The sequence below is a fragment of the Megascapheus bottae genome, chromosome 24, assembly GCF_031878675.1.
Source record: "Megascapheus bottae isolate mThoBot1 chromosome 24, mThoBot2.hap1, whole genome shotgun sequence".
NCBI classification, from domain to species: Eukaryota; Metazoa; Chordata; class Mammalia; order Rodentia; family Geomyidae; genus Megascapheus; species Megascapheus bottae.
The window spans coordinates 4,285,464-4,299,612 of record NC_143532.1 but is presented as its reverse complement, the minus strand read 5'-3'; the positions used below and the strand labels follow the sequence as shown (position 1 = coordinate 4,299,612).

Here is a 14,149-nt window from a genome sequence, read left to right as displayed (position 1 = left end):
GCCGCCAGCGGCGTCGCAAGGCGCATGCGCCAGCCCTCCCGGACGCGACCATTCCGCAGCGGGATGGGGGGGGAGCGGGGCCGGCGCACAGACGAGATGGCGCCCACCCCACGACCCGAGGCGGCAAGGAAGGCTCCTCTCGTGCGCTTACTTTCCGTGCAAGCCTCCTCTCGGGAGAAGAGCGACGCGCGGTGTCGGCGAGCCTCCCCGCGGTCGGCCCCTCAGCGGCGTCTCCCTGGGCGCCCGGAGCGCTCCGAGGTCCGCGTCCGGAGGGCGGAGCTGGAGGCGGCGGGCGCTCCCATTGGGGGTTTTGAAAGCGCCTCGGCGGGAGCGGCTGCCGGAGAGCAGCTGGAGATGTGGGTCGGTAAGAGAGCGCCCGTGGGCTCGGCGCCGGGCCCGGAGGGTGCTGGGAACCTTGGGGGAGTCAGCGGCGGCTTTTCTTATGGCGGCCGCACATCGCGAAACGGGGAGCTGGTGCTGGGTCTCGGGCCCGGGAGTGGTGGAAGGCCGTAGAGTAGGCCCAGAGGAAGAGGGCGCCGACGCCCCGCCTGACGCCACTTCCGCCCTCCGTGGGGCGGGGCCTCGCCGAGCCCGCGGCTGCGCAGTAGGTGGGCTGCGGTGTCCCGGTGTTGTTGGGATGGTCCGTTCCCCGGGCTCGCATCCCTTTTTAGTTGGAGCAGCCTCTTGCGTGACTCCTCTGCGCCCCGTGACACTCGTGTGTATCCGTACGGACATGTTAGCAAAAAAAGGAACTTTCTGATGCATTCGTTCAAAAAAACCTTCTCGGACACCCGGTGTATGCTGCGGCTTTGGCTCTGTGCTAAAGTGCTGGGAGGTAGAAAGAAATTCAAAAGGTCAGCACAGGGAGAAAGTGTATTCAAGGGTTTCCTAACTTCACTGGGCAGACCCTGGGCGCTCTTCCTGCCAGTTTTTTAATGGCACTCGCCAAGCTTTAATCCGAGGTGCTCTCAAAAAATAATAATGGGAGACTTTTAGTTTGATGAGTGCCAGAATCTTTATTTTGAAAGTCCGGAGTGATCACTGAAAGAAGTGTTTGATAATTTCCTGTTGGCCCCTTCCCTGTTTATTCCCACAGGTGCACTGCTTCTGGACAACATCCAGTAGTAATTCAATACTTAAGTACCATCTGATACATAGCACATAGTACACAGCTGGTTCTTAGGCTCTCTAGACCGTCCCTGGCGTGGAGTGCTGCAAAATATTGTGAATAATAAAGCTAGTTTCAGATAGTTCCGTAATCAGCAATACAAGATCCTGAGGATAATTCTGTGTGTGTGCACACACGTGTTAACGTGTCTACTTGAGCCGCAGCTCCACTTCTGGATTTTTTGGTACTTAGTTGATGATAAGAGTCTCACAGACTTTCCAGACCAGGCCGGCTTTGGACCTCCATCCTCAGATCTCAGCCCCCTGAGGAGCTAGGATTACAAGTGTAAGGCACCAGTGCCTGACTGAAGATAACTGTTTGAATGAGCGAGAATAAATCTCTCTAAGGAGAAAACTAAGCTGAGACCTGAATTTCAACAGGAAATCACTGGTGAATCTTCTTGGCAGGGGTAACTAGATACAGAAAGTCATTTTGTCTTAAAGTATGGAAGAACCCAGCATAAAAGGAGCTCAAAAAGCTAAAGAGAGGGAAGCAAAGACCAAGACAATACCAGATTTTAATCTTGACCTTAGGGCAAGATGATCTTATAGCTGTATAAAGCAACATTTCATGATCCTAGTCTGTCTTCCCAAACCACACTTAAACAATCCTGCTTAAATTTCACTATCATTTTCAATAATTTGAAAATAAAAAACAACCACATTTTTGGGGGGAATAGACAATGGCAATGAATTATATTCAGTGTTCAACAATCACATGAGATGGTAGATATAAGACCTAGTTAAGATTTTTTTTGGAGGGGGGGGATCATGGGGCTTGAACTCTGGGCTGAAGGCTACAGCCCCACTTCCTGTTTTCTAGAGGTGAAGAGTCTCAGGTCCTCTGATTTTGAACCTCAATCCTCAGATCTCAGCCTCCTAAGTAGCGAGGATTATAGGTGTGAGCCACTGCATTCAGCTTCAGTTAAGGGGAATATCCCTGTGTGCCCTTGGAAATCCAGGGTTATGAGGAAAGCAGATGAGAATGACAGACTTTCTTTGTCTTAAACATGGACACCAAGAACTTTGGGCTGCTTTCTAGATGATAGGCCATTAAGTGAAGTGGGGTTCTGCAGGCATCCTCCTCAGTCTTTATTTAGAGATCATGCAGCTGAGTGTGCATATGTGTGTGTGTGCGCACATACATGTCTACATATATGCATACGTGTGTGTACATACATGTGTCCCTGTACATATGTGTAAATATACCAAAAACATTTTGGAAGATAACCTTACCATATAATCTCAGCTAGGTCCAACCTCCTGATCTTGGCTCGGCTCCCAATGTTGAGATTATAGGTGAGGCCCACCATGCCTGGTTATAAACCGTTTGTAAGGGAACTAATCCAGTCCTGACCCTGAAGAGAATATTTGTTCCTTCTGGAGATGATCATCTTGCACTCAGTGTCCTAACCATCTCTTATAGATTCACCACCTCTAAATACCGTTGCATTATACACATCAGCACATAAAGGACAAACCCTACCCCAAGTCATTGTAGCACTCATTTTTTTTTTTTGGCCGTAGGATTTGAACTCTGGGCCTGGGTGTTGTCCTTGAGCTCTTCAGCTCAAGGCTACCTACCACCCTACACCTGGAGCCACAGTGCTACTTCTGGTTTTCTGATGGTTAATTGGAGATAAGAGTCTCACGGACGTTAGTGCCCGGGCGGCAGGTTTTGAACCTCGATCCTCAGATCTCAGCCTCCTGAATAGCTAGAATTACAGGTATGAGCCACCAGCACCCAGCTTGTAGTACTAATTTTGTTAACACTTCACAACTTTAAATATATAGTTTTAATAGAAAAATAATTTTTAAAAACTTCATGCTGAAACATGTAAGAGTGTCTGAAAAAGGTAAAGTTTGAGTATTTGAACTCCAGAGAATCCTGGGGTGGAAGTTGGAGGCATGTTGGTAGAGCACTAGCCAATCAGGTAATGTGAGTTGAGTCCTGGTCTTGGACTCAAGAAAGAAAGAAAATCCTATGGCTGGAGGCAGACGATGAGCTAAAATGCCAGACCTTGAGTTCAAGTCCTGGTCCTAGAGAGAAAAAAACAGACCTTGGCTAAAACTATGATGCTGAAAAATACAGCTAAAGGTCTATATTTGATGAATATTTTGTTGTCCTCTTGGTTTTTGTTCAGAGAGATGGATGAGACTGTTGCCGAGTTTCTCAGGAGGACCATCTTGAAAATCCCCATGTACGAAATGATGACAATCCTAAAAGCCTGGGATTTTTTGTCCGAAAGCCAACTGCAAACTGTAAACTTCCGGCAGAGAAAGGAGCAGCTAGCTCTGGACTTGGTCCTGCTCTGTGAGGTAACACCCTTCAGCGCCATGCTACCCCTGCAGCTGTTTCTTCCCTTAATTCCACAGGGACTTCAGACGGCTGGTGGTTTCTTTTTAAAGTGAATGAACAGAATTTTTATTGGCTTTTTTACCTAACAAAGAATGTTTATGAAGCAGTAAGAAAACAAAGTGGATAGCAGGGAAGGGGGAAGTTAGTACTCATTGAAGAAATGAGCAGTACTTTTTTGTAACCTACCCAGTTAGGAAAGTAAAAAGATATAACTAGCCTAGTATGTTAATACCAGCCCGTAATCTCAGCATTTGTGAGAATCAGGAAGGATGACTTCGAGTTCAAGGCCAGCCTAGCAACATAGTGAGACCATATCCTCCCTAAATCACCAATTTTATATTTAAACACCAAATTCTTACAGAAAAGCATACATTGATGCATATGTTTTTTATATTTGAATGTACTCATAAAACCAATACCCATTATCTAGAAATATTATTCTTACTCTTATCTCAACCCCTAAGGATACCAACTGCATTGATTCATAATAGCATATTTTGCCTGCTTTTATATTTTATCAGAATCATGCTTTATGTTCTTTTGTGTCTGTCTGCTTTCATTGTATCCTACAATTGCAATATTCAGCCATATTGCTGTACCTACAATAGGCTGTTGATTTTCAGTGCTGAGGTCTGTCCTGTAGACAATCTCTATGTCTACTCTGCAGTTGGTGGGCACTGTACAGTAGTGAAGGAATGCCAGTAGTTTGTCTTAACCAATTCTAAAGTGGACCTTAAAGGGTGAAGCCCCAGCTCATTACCACATCTCCTAACTAGTTTCTCTTCTCTTTCAGGAGAAGTCTGCAAGTCTCAATGACATAGCCCTTTTAGACATCATTTGTAAGTTTGAGAGATTCATATTTATTTATACTCAGCCAGTTATCTTCAAGGGAGGCAAGTTTAAGGAGCCTTGGTGTCAAATCCCAGCTGTGCACTTACTTGTCCTGTGTCTCTCACCAAATTGTCTTGCTGCTCTACATCTCAGATTTTATATAATGGTGTTAAATAGATTAACAGAAAATTTTAATTTCTATTATTGTTAATACTGCTCTCAGAGACCAGTTAGCGGGCTATCTCAACTCTGAACACAGACCTAAAAAAGCACCAGAAAGGAAACAGATACCTTTGAATGCTCTCTCCTGGGCATTGTACTGTGCCTGCTGACACTAGATTTAAATAAAACTGTCAGGTCCCTTGCCATAAATGGGACAGGAAGAAAGGCTGGTGAGATGCACCAAAAAGAAAAGATGCTGAACTCAGGGAAGGACAGAAAAAGTGCTGTGTGCCAAAAGCACACTGTATGGCTGGTGCCTTGAGTGCTAGGACCTTTTATCTTCTTTGTGGGTTGTAGAAAGCCTAGTGTGAGGTGGAGACCCATGGTGCTCAGGTAGACCAGATGACTGTCAGTCAGTGCAGGGATGTGCAGAGGGCACTGTAGTGGCAGTCTTAAGCCAGAAGGACGACAGGGAGAGTTGAACTGGTCAGTCCCCTAGGTCCTTTTCTCCTCCAGGATATTCTTGAGTTTGAAGCTCCTGCAAGGCATCTTCTGTGTCATGCATGACCTGGGCTTCCATGAGACTGAGTGCTTTCTGCAGGCAGGTGTAGTCCTGGGGCTGTAGCAATGTACAGGTCCTTCATTCTCATGGAGCAGACAGTGTGTGTGAACCCACAAGTGCCTGATGTGGTGATGAGTCCCCTGAAAGGAATGAGGCAGAGCAGTGTGGGGAAGCGGTGGGGTGGGCCATTGAGCAGGCAGCACCACATACAGGTGACAAACGAGGGGCACAAGGAGCTGGGCCAAGAGGACATGCGTGCAATTGACCTTTCATGCAGAGTGGCCACTCATCTGCAGCTCTGTGCGGAGTTCCAGCAGGAGAAGGGAGGTTGATGCGGAAGCAATCGCACTCTTATAGAATGAGCACAGCTTGTACCCTCTAGATTGGCTCAGTTACTGATCCTGATTTGTCTAGATTTAATGCGTATAAAATATGTGTTTTTCATAAGAATCTATCACCTGTGGTTCATGAATTACTATTATATTGTTTTAACTATGTCTTTTTAAGCATAAGTAAAATATCTCTTATACGAAAAACCCTTCCTCTCTCAGATATTCAAGTTCATCGGAACCAGAAAGTTTGGGATGTTTTTCAGTTGAGTGAAGGACCAGGTAATGTTTCATTTTATTTACTTATTTTTTTTATTTTATTTATTTATTTTTTTGCCAGTCCTGGGCTTGAGCTCAGGGCCTGAGCACTGCCCTTGGACTTTCTCAAGGCTAGAGCTCTACCGCTTGAGCCTCAGCACCACTTCCGGCTTTTTTCTATGTATGTGGTACTAAGGAATCGAACCTGGGTCTTCATGCATGCTAGGCAAGCGCTTTAACCACTAGGCCAAACTCCCGGCCCCCATTTTATTTATTTATTGGGCTTCTTTTTATTGTTGTTGCTGCTGCTGCTGTTGCTGCTTGTGGTGCTTGAACTCGGCCTCGCGCTCCCTGAGCGCTTTTTGCTCAAGGCCAACGGTTCACCACTTAGAGCCACAGTTCCTCATCTGGCTTTTAAGTGATTGACGAGATAATAATCTCATGGAGACTTTTCTGCCCTGCTTCCTGTGAACCATCATCCTCAGATTTCAGCCTCTGAGTAGCTGGAATTAGAGGCATGAGCCACTGCCTGGCTAATGTTTTCCATTTTAACTTGAATGTTTGTATTTGATATTTTAGCAACTTTAAAATTGATAATAATGTATTCTCTTAAATATCTTTCAAAATGAGATGCCTTTTGCTCACTTGCATCTGGAGATGCCTGCTGCTGTCCCCACTTTTGGGTTGTACAAGATTCTTAGTTCTGGATGTTTGCAGATAAACTAAAGACTTTTAGCTCCCTTAATTTTATTTTATTTTTCTTTTTACTTTGACAGATGAAGACGTTGACCTTTTCGATGTGGAACAATTCAAAAGTTCGTTTAAGAAAACTCTTCAGAGAGCATTAAGAAATGTAAGAACAACATTCAGTGCACACAGCATGCTTTGATCTGTGCACTTAAAAATGTGCTGTTGGGGGCTGGGAGTTTGGCCTAGTGGTAGAGTGCTTGCTTAGCATGCACGAAGATCGGGGTTTGATTCCTCGGTACCCCACATACATAGCAAAAAGCCAGAAGTGGTGCTGAGGTTCAAGTGGTAGAGTGCTAGCCTTGAGAAAGTCCAAGAACAGTGCTCCAGCCCTGAGCCCAAGCCCAGGACTGGCAAAAAAAAAAAAATGTGCTGTTGGCTCTTTTTTTGTTATCTATAAAAATTCAGTCGACCATGTTCTGCACTGTTCCCTTCCATGCCAGAGACAAACTCTTAAGTTGTGAGAACTTCCATCTCTCACCTGGCCACTCAGAGTCCGGCACTTGTTTCTCAGTGTCACAGCAGTGGTAGAGGTATCCCCTGTCGCCACTGTCAAGTACACTAAGCGAGTGGTCCCTTATTGCTCCTGAGCATTTGAGCTGTGGTTAGTGACTAAGCAGCTGAGCTTTCCATTTACTTAACCTTAATGAATTCCGTCAAATAATCTGTGCATGGCTGAGGTCTGTGGTATCAATCAGTCATGCATGAGCGCACACACACACACCCCTTTTGGCAGCGGGAAGCCAAGCAGCCATCCAGAGTAAGGCTCTCTTCAGTTCCAGCCAATAGGAAGTACTGAGGGCCTGCAGGGGCTGGGCCTGAGGAAGAATGCTACACAAGATGTGTGGAAAAGTAGCCACATACAGAGCAGGCCAAGTTTGGTCACTCTCCAGAGAAGTCCTGAGTAAGCATCATAACAACAACAAAACTGCAGTTGAATTCCTTAAAAGGTACATGGAGGCTGAGCATGGTGGCACATACCTGCAATCCTAGCACTCAGGAGACTGAGGAGGGAAGATTGCAGGTTCCAGGCCAGCCTGGGCTACATCATTGAGAGTATACCTCCACAACCTTGCATTCAGTGCCGAAATGACAGTCAACTCCAAACCTTGTCTTCGTCAGGTGACGGTTAGCTTCAGAGTTGCAGAGGAGAATGCAGTCTGGATTCGAATTGCATGGGGAACACAGAATTCAAGGCCTAACCAGTACAAGCCGACCTATGTGGTCTATTATCCCCAGACTCCGTATGCCTTCGCATCTCTCTCTGTCCTGAAGAGCACTGTGCCCCTTCTGAATCAGGTACTGTACAGAGTACTCCAAGCTACAATGTCATACTGTCCTTGCCTCAGAGGTTCATTAAGTTTAACGTGCTTGAGCACTTGGTGGACAGTACATTTAATTCCTTTTTTTTTTTTGGTGGGTCATGGGGCTTGAACTAGGCCTGAGCACCATCCCTGAGCTCTTTAGCCCTAGGCTACCACCCTACCCCTGGGCCTGGGTGCTGTCCCTGAGCTCTTCAGCTCAAGATTACAGTCCCACCCTTGAGCCAAGCCCTACATCCCATTTTCTAGAGGTTAATTCAAGATCAGAATCTCAGGTCCTTTTGTGCCCAGGCTGGCTTTGAACCTTGATCCTCAGATCTCAGCCTCCTGAGAAGCTAGGATTACAGGCATGTGCCCAAAGGGTTATACGTTTAATTCTTTATCCCCTGAAGTAAGGAACTACACATGGAAATGTGACAGGAGATCTTGGGAGCTATTCATTTTCTTTTTAGTGGAGAATGTGTAGGTGTTAATTTTTTGAAGAAATGTAACCAGTCCAAAAGTCTTAGAGGATAAAGTCCTACACACCCTGTCTCTCTTCTATTCACTCAAAATAGCTTTGTTGCCATTTCCTTTCAAAAGATGATAAAGGGTGGAATATAAAGTTCTATTTAAAAAAAGTGCTTTAAAAAAATTTGAAAAACACTTCTATGCAGTGCTTTCTCTTACCTGTACAATCTGCCTATTAATGGCTGTTATTGATGTTTGTAGCAGTTCACGTATACTAGACACAGTAACTGAGTTAACATAAGATGTGGCCTCTGTCCAGAGCCTACTTCTTGTCAAGTTTCTGCCTTTGGTGGTTAGGATTCCTGGACTCTCTTCCCAAATCATACAAAAAGTATATGCACTAAGAACAATTCCCAAAAGCTTCCTGTCATTTGTGAAGCAAGTTAGAAGAGTGAAACAGAATTGCTACAATGAGATACTTGTCTGGAATTAAAAAATGGTAACTTATTTTTTGTGCATATTTATTGCTTATTCCTAAATCCTTATAACTCTTAACCTTAAACAGCTTCGCTTTTCCAAAAACAGTGGCCAGTGTGAGAATCTAGGAGCTGCTAAGCACCTCTGCTGTCTTTTCAGCTGGGACTTTTCAGCACATGGACTTTTTCTGGACTTCTTTCACTTTTTCATGGAAATGTTTGACTGTTTGCAGCTACACGTGTGGGTCCAATAACCACATGTTATAGCCTCCATCATTTCCGTTTCAAGGCCCTGAAAATGGCTAGCAACCACCACCAGATTATGAAAATGGACCTGAGAAGCCGATACCTGGACTCACTCAAGGCCATTGTTTTTAAACAGTATAACCAGGTGAGCCAGTCAGCAACTCTTTCAGCTTGAATCTTCATTTCCTCCTGTGTTTAGGAATGATGGCCACTGAGCAGAGAAAGGGTCCACTCCAGCATGTCACCACTTGAGATATAAGTGCAGTTAAAAGGCTTTGGCCAGCCCACATCATAGAAAACAAACGATGGGGGCCAGGAGTTCAGACTAGTGGTAGAGTGCTTGCCTAGAATGCATGAAGACCTGGGTTCAATTCCTTGGCATTACATACATAGAAAAGGCTGGAAGTGGTGCTGTGGCTCAAGTAGAAGGGCACTAGCCTTAAAGAAATACCAAGGATAGTGCTCAGGCCCTGAGTTCAAGCCCCAGGACTGGGGGGAGGGAAGGAAAGAAGGTGGGGAAAACAGTGTCTCACTTGCATCTTTTTTTTTTTTTTTTTGTCAATCGTGGAAACTGCACTCAGGGCCTGAGCACTGTCCTTGGGCTTTCCTCAAGGCTAGTGCTCTACCGTTTAAGCTACAGTACCACTTCCAGCTTTTCTATATGTGTGTACCAAGGAATTGAACCTGGGTCTTCATGCATGCTAGGCAAGTGCTCTACCACTAGGCCAAACTCTTGGCCCATCTTTTTATAATTGTATAATAGTTTATACAGCCTATTTGTCATTATAACCTATATCTCAGATCCCAGCTATTTCAGTTGGAATTTACTTTTTCTTTAGAATAACTTGACACTTGTCTTTTGAAGCTAAATATATGTAACTGAGAAATACAATTAAGTTTGTTGTGACAAGCAAGTACCATAGGGGCTTAAACTAAATGGGAAAGCATGGATTTAGTAAGGTCCGCAGGTGTGTGTTAGGGTTTGAATGTGTTATTCTCCTTTTAATGACAGCTCTGTCCTTGCAGGCACAAAGGTTTTCTTCTAGATACGGCAAATGTCTACTCATGTGTTCAGACGTTCGGAAGTGATTTATACATGTGTGTTTTCTAAATAGAAAGAAGTGATGGCTCCCTTTATATCTCTATTTAAGCATGAAGTCTAACTTAAAGTTCAGTAAGGATTTTCTGTCCTGGCCACCCCTTCTCTCCCACTCCCTTCCACCATGTTGGTGCCATCTATCCTGTAATATGACAGTTGGCATTAGTAGGAAAGCCCATATTGTCACCAGTGAAATAAACATTTTCAGTGGGACAGTAGGAGAAAGGAAGTTCTGACTTTGCAAAAAGTCATTTATAGTTGTAAAGCTAAAACATCACATTGCAAACAAATACTGTCTTCCATTCCTGTAGCTTTTGCATATAATACCACGTTTCTCAGTCAAAACAGCCACATTGTAGGCTACTGCAGTCTTTTTTTGGAAAAAGTAAAGATTTAGTATACTTTTATATACCAAATTTAGTTAATATCTGTATTAGTAAAACATTTACTTTTTTCTCTTTTTCTCCCCCATACCTGCTCAGGTGTTTGAAAATCACAACTCTACAACACCTCTACAAGACGGAAAGCCTGGACTAGACAGAAATGGTATATATTTTTAGATAAACTGAAATATAGTAGTGCTGTGACCTCAACACTAGGGAGGCTATGGCAGGAGAATTGCAGGTTTCAGGGCCATCCAGGCTCTTATCACATGCTCCTATCTCAACAACAATGGCATCAAAAACCCAACACATTGCAGTTTACAAGTGTATTCTTCCTATTCTGATTTCTGTTACTCAGAAAAACACATTTTAGAATTTTCAAGCAGCAAAGGAAGCTCTGTTGATTGGATGTTTTAGGATACACCATTGTGTTAGAGTGCACATACGGGTTTCTTTGTTCTTATTTACTGTAAAAAGAGCTAGATGGTAACATCTTGCAGTGCTTATCTCTGGATGGTAGAATTATGGGTAATTTTTATTCTCTTTTATCTCCCTTTTCTTTCCAACTTTCTACAAAATAAATGATTATAGTCGAGAGAAGGAACAAACCATTTTCAAGTGGAACAAGTAATTAGGAAAGGTTGGAAATGTAAAGATGTTACAAGGCTGAAGTGTGTTCCTAATGTCTGTTTCCATTTGGAATCTTCCATCTTCAGTGGATCCCAGGCTCATTCATGAAAACACAGTAGAAAAAGAGAGAGTCCAAAAAATCACTGAAGAAACTTTTGGAGACTATCCTCAACCACAACTTGAATTTGCACAATATAAGGTAGGACAGAGTGGAAACATTGCCTGCAGTATTACCAGAATGGTTTTAAAAAGATGATAGAACCTTGCATCCCTTTTCTATTTGTCACTTCTATTTATGTATAAACATACAAACTAAATGGACCTTTTGTTATATTTGAAGTTCCCATTAGTTAAGGAGACCTTCAAATTGTAGATCTGCCTTTTGTCTTACATACGAATTCATTTATTCATTAGCTGGGATACATGATTTGTACGTTTGAAGGAGGAATGCTTGAGGTGCTGGGATTACAGACATGGACCTTCACACCTAGCTTGTTTTAAGTCTTCCCTAGGAAGTAAATTTTTAAAATGCCAGGCCCTTGTGACTCAGGCCTCTAATGTCAGCTACTCGGGAGGCTGAAATCTAAGGATCACAGTTGAAAGCTATGCTGGGTAAAAAAAGTCTGTGAAGCCGGGCGCAGTGGCTCACACCTGTAATCCTAGCTACTCAGGAGGCTGAGATCTGAGGATCAAGGTTCAAAGCCAGCCTTGGCACGAAAGGGCCTGAGACTCTTAACTCCAGTTAACCTCTAGAAAATGGGAAGTGGGGCTTAGCTCAAGGGTAGGGCAGTAGCCTTGAGCTGAAGAGCTCAGGGACAGCACCCAGGCCAAGTTCAAGTTCCATTACCCCCCCACACCCAAAAAAAAAAAGTCTGCAAGACCCTTATTTCCCAACTAACCACTAGAGAACTAGAAATAGAACTGTGACTCAAAGTGGTAGAGTACTAGCCTTGAGCGAAAAATCTCAGGGACAGTGCCCAGGCCCAACAACAACAAACTAGGTGACTCAGTGCTGGGAGTTTGGCCTAATGGTAGAGTGCTTGCCTAGCATTCACGAATATCCAGCTGCAATTTCTTGGTATCACATACATAGAAAAAGTGGTGCTGTGGCTCAAGTGATAAAGCTCTAGCCTTGAGAAAGCCCAAGGACAGCGCTCAGGCCCTGAGTTTAAGCCCCAGTACTGGCACCAAAAAACAAAAAAAAAAGAGGTGAGTCAATGGATGTAACATTTTCATATTGAAGGAATAGATTATAAAACTAGCACTGATTCTCCATTAAAAATGCAAACTTAGCTGGGTGGTAAGTTTACAGGTTCACACCTGTAATCCTAGCTACTCAGGAAGCTGAGATCTGAGGATCACAATTTGAAGACAGTCCAGGCAGGAAAGTCCATGAGAATTTTCAATTATTTACCAGAAAGCTGGCACTGGATCTGTACCTTAAATGATAGAATGCTAACCTTGAGAAAGAAAAAAAATCTCGGGGACAGTGCCCAGGCACTAAAAAAAAGAACTTGAGCTTAGTGCTGGGTATTGTGAACCATGCTTGCAGTCCCAGCTACTCAGGAAGGAACCAGAGTCAGGCAGATCACAGTCTAAGGCAAAAGGGAGTATCTGAAACACAAACTATAAGCTAAAGGACTGGAGGTAAGACTCAGGTGGTAGAGCATTAGTGAGAGCAAGTCTCAAACATCCAGAAAAAGAATGCATCGTGTGAGGAGCATCTGTGGTCAGCACTGAACTGACCTCCAGCCCTTCTGTGTGCTGCTGTGTGTGCCAGCAGGTGGTTAGAAAATTAAGTGGTCTCCACTGTATTTCTTGAAGGCAAGCATTAAGGAAAGTACATGATCTGTCCATTCGCTTTTACCATTCCAGCTGATCTATTGAGCAGTTCTTTCTGTTCACTGACAGCTTGAAACCAGGTTCAAGAGTGACATGAACAGGGGCATCCTGGCTGAGCGGAAAGAGCCCCTCCGGTGTCTAGTCAAGTTCTCTAGCCCACATCTTTTAGAAGCACTGAAATCCCTCGCACCAGCCGGTGAGTGGTGAGCCTGTGGGACATGCGCATTCCATCCTCCAGCTGAGTCACTGCTCTGCTCTGTGCTGGCTCTCAGTCTGCCATCCTGCCTTGCCAACCTGCCACACCAAGCCACGCCAGGGCACCCTGTCCTCTTCTTGATGCTGTCTTCTGCACTGGATGGGACAGAGACTGTGGTCTATCTCTTTCTTGGCCATTTTCTTTTTTTTTGCCAGTCATGGGGCTTGAACTCTGTGCCCAGGCGCTGTCCTTGGGCTTTCTCATACCACTTTACCACTTGACCCACAGCCACAGCTCCACTTGGCTTTTTCTGTATATGTGGTACCAAAGAATCAAACCCAGAACTTAGTGCATGCTAGTCAAGCACTCCACACTAGGCCACACTCCCAACCCCACCTTAGCCATTTTAAACTGCTGTGTCCGCCTACTGATTTTTCATCTTTTTTTTTTTTTTTTTTTTTTTTACATTCAGGTATAGCAGATGCACCGCTTTCCCCATTGCTCACTTGTATACCCAGCAGGAAAAAGAATTACTTTAAAATTAGAGATAAATAAGATCCTTGTGGTTTGGTGAGCTCCATGCTCCTTGACCATGTTGCACACATATTCCAGTTAAAAGCTAGCTGGAGAGCTTGTCTGGAAATCTGCATGCCAGGGATTCAAAACTGTTCGCGTTGGGACACGCTTTCCTCCTCTCCCTCTGGCCGCTCTCCTGCGAACTTCAGCAGTGTGTGTGCGTGTGAGAGAAGGACTGACAAAAGTCGCAGGAAGATGTGCTGCTCCAGATTGGCCTCCCCCCACACCCCAGAGCGCCAGACATTGGACCTCCCCTTGGCCCCCCGGGAGGGCTACTTCCAGTGGCTGATGTCCAGAGATTTGCAACTAAGCCTTGGATCTTACAAAAGAGAATCAAAAAAGCTACCCAACTCAAAATCTCTAGGAGCATCATAAAATTGGCCGATTCAGAGGTCCAGTAAGCTGTTTACAAGAGGTAATATATCTGAGAGTACTTATGTAATAATGGTGTCTTCGTAAGTGTTATTTGCATAACCTATTTTATCATACGTATAATAGACTCATCATCATAGAA

General features: G+C 44.4%; 2 protein-coding genes across 4 annotated transcripts in view; one reads left to right on the top strand and one right to left on the bottom strand.

The window, feature by feature from the left end:
- Window positions 1–296, bottom strand: part of Cmc2 (C-X9-C motif containing 2) — a 22,964-nt gene extending 22,668 nt beyond the window's left edge. Inside the window, exon 1 of the mRNA XM_090357241.1 lies at window positions 152–296. The gene's annotated coding sequence lies outside the window, so the exon portion shown is untranslated. The remainder of the gene's footprint in view (window positions 1–151) is intronic.
- Cenpn (centromere protein N) lies at window positions 292–14,149 on the top strand. Of its 3 annotated transcripts, XM_090357237.1 has the most exons (12): window positions 297–364; window positions 2,695–2,894; window positions 3,312–3,486; window positions 4,320–4,365; window positions 5,633–5,692; window positions 6,445–6,521; window positions 7,538–7,714; window positions 8,953–9,054; window positions 10,491–10,554; window positions 11,108–11,220; window positions 12,933–13,059; window positions 13,532–14,149. In XM_090357237.1, the coding sequence occupies exons 3-12, from the start codon at window positions 3,316–3,318 to the stop codon at window positions 13,612–13,614; spliced, it is 1,020 nt and encodes a 339-aa protein (XP_090213363.1). In that variant the 5' UTR covers window positions 297–364; window positions 2,695–2,894; window positions 3,312–3,315; the 3' UTR covers window positions 13,615–14,149. The 3 variants fall into 3 exon arrangements, with proteins under 3 accessions (XP_090213364.1, XP_090213363.1, XP_090213362.1); XM_090357238.1 differs by lacking the exon at window positions 2,695–2,894 and having other exon boundaries at window positions 292–364; XM_090357236.1 differs by lacking the exons at window positions 297–364; window positions 2,695–2,894 and adding an exon at window positions 789–854.